Below are 4,204 nucleotides of genomic sequence, written 5' to 3'. Positions count from 1 at the left end.
TCAGTGGTTAAGAGCATTGGCTGTTCTTCTAGAGGTCCTGAGTTCAATTCCCAGCATCCACATGGTGGCTCCCAACCATCTGTAATGAGATCTGGCGCCCTCTTCTGGCCTGCAGGGACACATGCAGCCAGAACACAGTATTCATAATAAGTAAACCTTATTAAAAAAAAAAAAAAGGAAGGAAGGAAATCAATAGTTGTGATGTTGTGATCTGGGTAGCGATGTAGCTTCAGGATTTGCAGTAGTGACTGAAGTAGCGATAATAAGTATGAGAGTGGGCTTTTTAAGGTAGGGACGGTAGGATTTGTGTATGAATTAGGCTTTTGGAGAGAGAGAGAAGCCAGACCAGGCTCTACAGCCTCAACAGTTGAAAGGATAAACGTGCCTTTGAGGCGGGAAGACTGGGTAGTGGGAAATACAGAATCCAGTCCTGGGCAGATGTCTGAATGTCTATTAGATAGATACCTGCATGGAGCACTTAGACAGCCACGTGGATACAGATGTTGAGAGCCCAGGAGGCAGGTTTACACGGAGGGTATAAGAGATGGAAGTGCATCAGCAGCCGGGTGCACCGGCAGGGAGGAGCAGATTAGGATAGCAGGAAAGCCAGAGTCTGGTCTAAGTGAGGTGTCGTTTGCCACCTGCCGTGAGGGTTAGGTCAGATGAAGAAGACCAAGAGAGAGCCAGCAGACTTAGCAACAAGGACAGATGAGTGGCCTGAAGAGGACAATTATGGGTAGTGGGAGCGATCATCTGAAGAGAGTTGAGAGAACGGGAAAGATCCACAAGGAGTGAGCAGGGTCTTGAGACTTCAGAGGCCTGTCTTAAGTAGGAGAATCAAGCATGCTTGAGAGTGAATGGGAATGATCGGTAGAGAACACAGGCTGGTGGTCAGAGGGGTGAGCTACCCACAACCACGTCCTCAGGCAGACTGGGAGGGAGCGTCTACCCAGTGTGCCGCAGAGGGCATGGCCAGGGCCGGGACGTTGTAAACAGGGACATGGAGGTTGTGCCAGAGAAGTGGGGGTGGGCGTGTGACTGGGGGCTTCAGGAAGTGGAGAAAGAGAGATGGTAGTGACGGGCGTGGATGGAAGGAAGAGGCCTGGATAGCTGTCTAGGAAGAGGCTGCCCTAGAAGGGACATACCGTGACTAGTTCAGGTGTCATGGGCTATCAGATCCGTCTCAACTGCTCAGGGCCAGCTTTGGACCATGAAAGCAGACCCCAAAGAGGATTTTAGAAATTGGGGGAAAGTGGGGCCGGCTCCCTGGCTCGCTGGTTCACTAGATGGTCCAGATCCACTGGGTATTTCTCACACAGCTAGTTGAGGAAGAAAGACTCCTTCCTTGTCAGCTTTGTCTGGTGATTTTAAGTGGGTGAATGGAAAACAGCTGCCAGAAAGCTTGTGGACAGGGGATTCTTGGCTGTCATGAGGAGACCACTCTGGGCTCCATGGAACACAGCTTCCATCTGTGGAGTCTCACCAGAGCTTCCAGAAGACTCTGCCTCACCTCCGTCTCATCCGGCACTTCCTGTCCTGGGGGGACAGAGGCACAGTGAGCAGGTCTGGATGTTTACAGTGCTGGGCCCTTTCTCTGACTCTGGTCACCGTGACAGATAGTTCAGGTGATGATGTCATACGAGCATTGAGGCTAGATGACCTTCGAGAATGCTGCTAAGTCTGGAGGATGTGTGCTCTAAAGAGGCACCTTGTCCGTTTCCCGGAAGTCCTCTTAGCCTTGGTGTGTGCCCAGCTGCACAGGTCACCCACCCTAGTCACCCACCCTAGTCACCCACTTCATCCAGTGGCCAGGAAGCATGGAGCTTACACTATAAAAACTTCTGATACAATGTTCTTTCCCCCAACAGTCAAGAAAGCTACGGTGAACTTACTGGGTGAAGAAAAGAAGAGCACCTGAGCCCTGCTGGACGGTCCCCACCCCACCCCCTCCCTTAGAGCTCCGTGTTACGTTAGGGACAGTGGCAGGGTCGGTGAATGTTGCCTTGGAAACTTGGATGTATTAAAAATGGAATGTGTTGTAAGCTGTTTTGCTTTTATTGTCGTGTATGTAGGGAGTGTTTTCATTTAAATCTAACACAGTGGGAAATATCTAGAAAATTTTAAATATTTTGCTGAGAAGGAAGACATGTCACTATACTCCAGGAAATACAAACCGAGATTGGAAATCTATGTCCATAAGCCCTTTGCTCTGTGGGCCTTACCCTGCATGCATTCTCTTGTACTGACAACTAGGAAATCAGTATGATTCTGCTTTATGTGGTGTATGATTTTATATAGTTCTGTGTTTTTAGTGTATTTGTGCATCTATATACATATATACAGGGGAATGTTATTGTTTGGCCAGAACATGCATAGTGCTTGACCGGAAGAGGCCAAAAGAAGGTTGTGTATGTCACGTGTAACCTGTGAAATAAGACCACCTGCTGAGGCTGAAGATGCTGTTCTGATGGTGTGAGCTTCCAAAGAACATTTCAGAAAATCAGTGCAAGCGAGTAATACCCGGAGCACACAGTGAGAAATGATGCAGAAAGGGAGTTGGTTGGTCTGTGTTCTGAACACCAGTGCTGAATGCCAGGACGGTCTGTTGAGCAGGTAGCCACCCTGGTGATAAACAGGAAAGTACATGCACACACCAGTGCCCAGCTCCAGTTCCCTGCAGAAACAGTAATGCCACCTCACCTGCTTGAGGTTTGCCTGGTTTTGAGATGCCGACATGTCACCCATCCCGTTTTACCTTCAGAACTGGGTGACAAGTTGCCGCAGCCCCTCTCCTCCCCATGTTCTTGTAAAACCAATTATTATTATGTCACGGTACCTCCCAAGACATGCCCACCTCCGCTTACAGCTTTCTTCGTAGCATTCTGCGGGAAACACGTTGCTATGTAATGGAAGTGGACGTTCCTGGGAGAAGCTCTGAGCTGACTCCTGCCTGCCTGGTTTTCCCAGAAAAGGTAATAGCATGACTTAGAGTGTTAAGTGAACTGAGCTTGTGTCTGGCTGGAAGCAGAGCATTTCTTTGTATCTGAGTGGTATTGCAAAGGCGTGTGAAGTTACAGAATCCCTACGAAACTTTAAATGTTCCAAGGAGTTCATGCAGCAACTACTTCCCTGCTTCGGTCATTCAGATCGGCGGTACTGCTGTTTTGGGGAAAAGAGTCCTCTATCCACACCTGCAGAAATGGTCATCCCCTTTAAGTAGATATTGCCTGTCCTCAAGATGTGTGCCACACCAAACAGAAATGGCTGTGCTGCAGTCTCTTCTTCTGTGTCCTCAGACCCCTGGGTGCCTGAAACTGTACTGAACCTTGTGAACTGTTCTTTCCTGTGTGTTTGTCTGTGACAAAGTTTATTGATTGAACAAAGTAAGAATTAGAATAAGAGAAGAATTATGACTATACACTCTAATAAAGATTATGTTTATCTGGTCTCTCAAAGTATCTTAAAGATGTTTTTATTACACTTAGTATGTATATGTGTGTGTTATATGTGTGGGTGTAGGCGTACATGCCACAGAGCACTTGTGGAGGTCAAAGGTGAACTTGTAGAAGTTGGTTCTCTCCATGTGGTGGGACCAGACTCAGGTTGTCAGGCTTGATGACCAGCCCTTGACACACACAGCCTCAGGCCTCAGGATGTGTGGCAGTGCTGGGCTGTTTCAGAGTGGCTGACCTCTCATAACTGAAACCCCAGACAAAATAAAATGAAATCTAATAGTTAAATGAGCATTGAATTTTATTAACTTCATTCCTCACTTGGTTTATAGTTTTCCTTCCGAGGTTGCTTTGTTAAAGGCTCCCTAAAGAAAGCATTCCAACCGATCGCGTCTACAATGATCAGCCTAGATTGGCAGGAAACGACTCATTGCTTGTGTCTGTACAGAACATCACTGCCACCCCCTCACCTCCCCAGGCTAGGATTACAGGCATGTGACACTACCTCAACACCTCCTCCATGGGTCTCTAAATAGTTCCGTGACCACAATGGAAAGGAAGGAGGAGGAAAACAAAGCCCCCCACAACCTGTCAATGTTCTTAGAAACCTACTTCTGTCGTGGAGCCTGGTATTGTGTGGGGCACCACGCTTCATTAGCACCAAAGCCAAACAGGATGCAGTAGATAGAGGATGCGCTCTGGTCAGTGGTTTCTTCAGCTGTGGGTTTTTAAACTAAATCTCAATCTTGGGG

At 47.9% G+C, this 4,204-nt stretch overlaps 1 protein-coding gene across 1 annotated transcript in view; it reads left to right on the top strand.

Moving 5' to 3' along the window:
- The window catches only part of Reep5 (receptor accessory protein 5), a 34,267-nt gene extending 30,812 nt beyond the window's left edge, over positions 1 to 3,455 (top strand). Inside the window, exon 5 of the mRNA XM_076554929.1 lies at positions 1,869 to 3,455. Within this exon, the coding sequence (XP_076411044.1) occupies positions 1,869 to 1,918 (50 nt within the window). The 3' untranslated portion in view covers positions 1,919 to 3,455. The remainder of the gene's footprint in view (positions 1 to 1,868) is intronic.
- The last annotated feature ends 749 nt before the right edge of the window (positions 3,456 to 4,204 follow it).

This window comes from Peromyscus maniculatus, chromosome 19 (genome assembly GCF_049852395.1).
Source record: "Peromyscus maniculatus bairdii isolate BWxNUB_F1_BW_parent chromosome 19, HU_Pman_BW_mat_3.1, whole genome shotgun sequence".
Classification (NCBI taxonomy): domain Eukaryota; kingdom Metazoa; phylum Chordata; class Mammalia; order Rodentia; family Cricetidae; genus Peromyscus; species Peromyscus maniculatus.
This window is presented reverse-complemented; position numbering and strand designations above follow the sequence as displayed.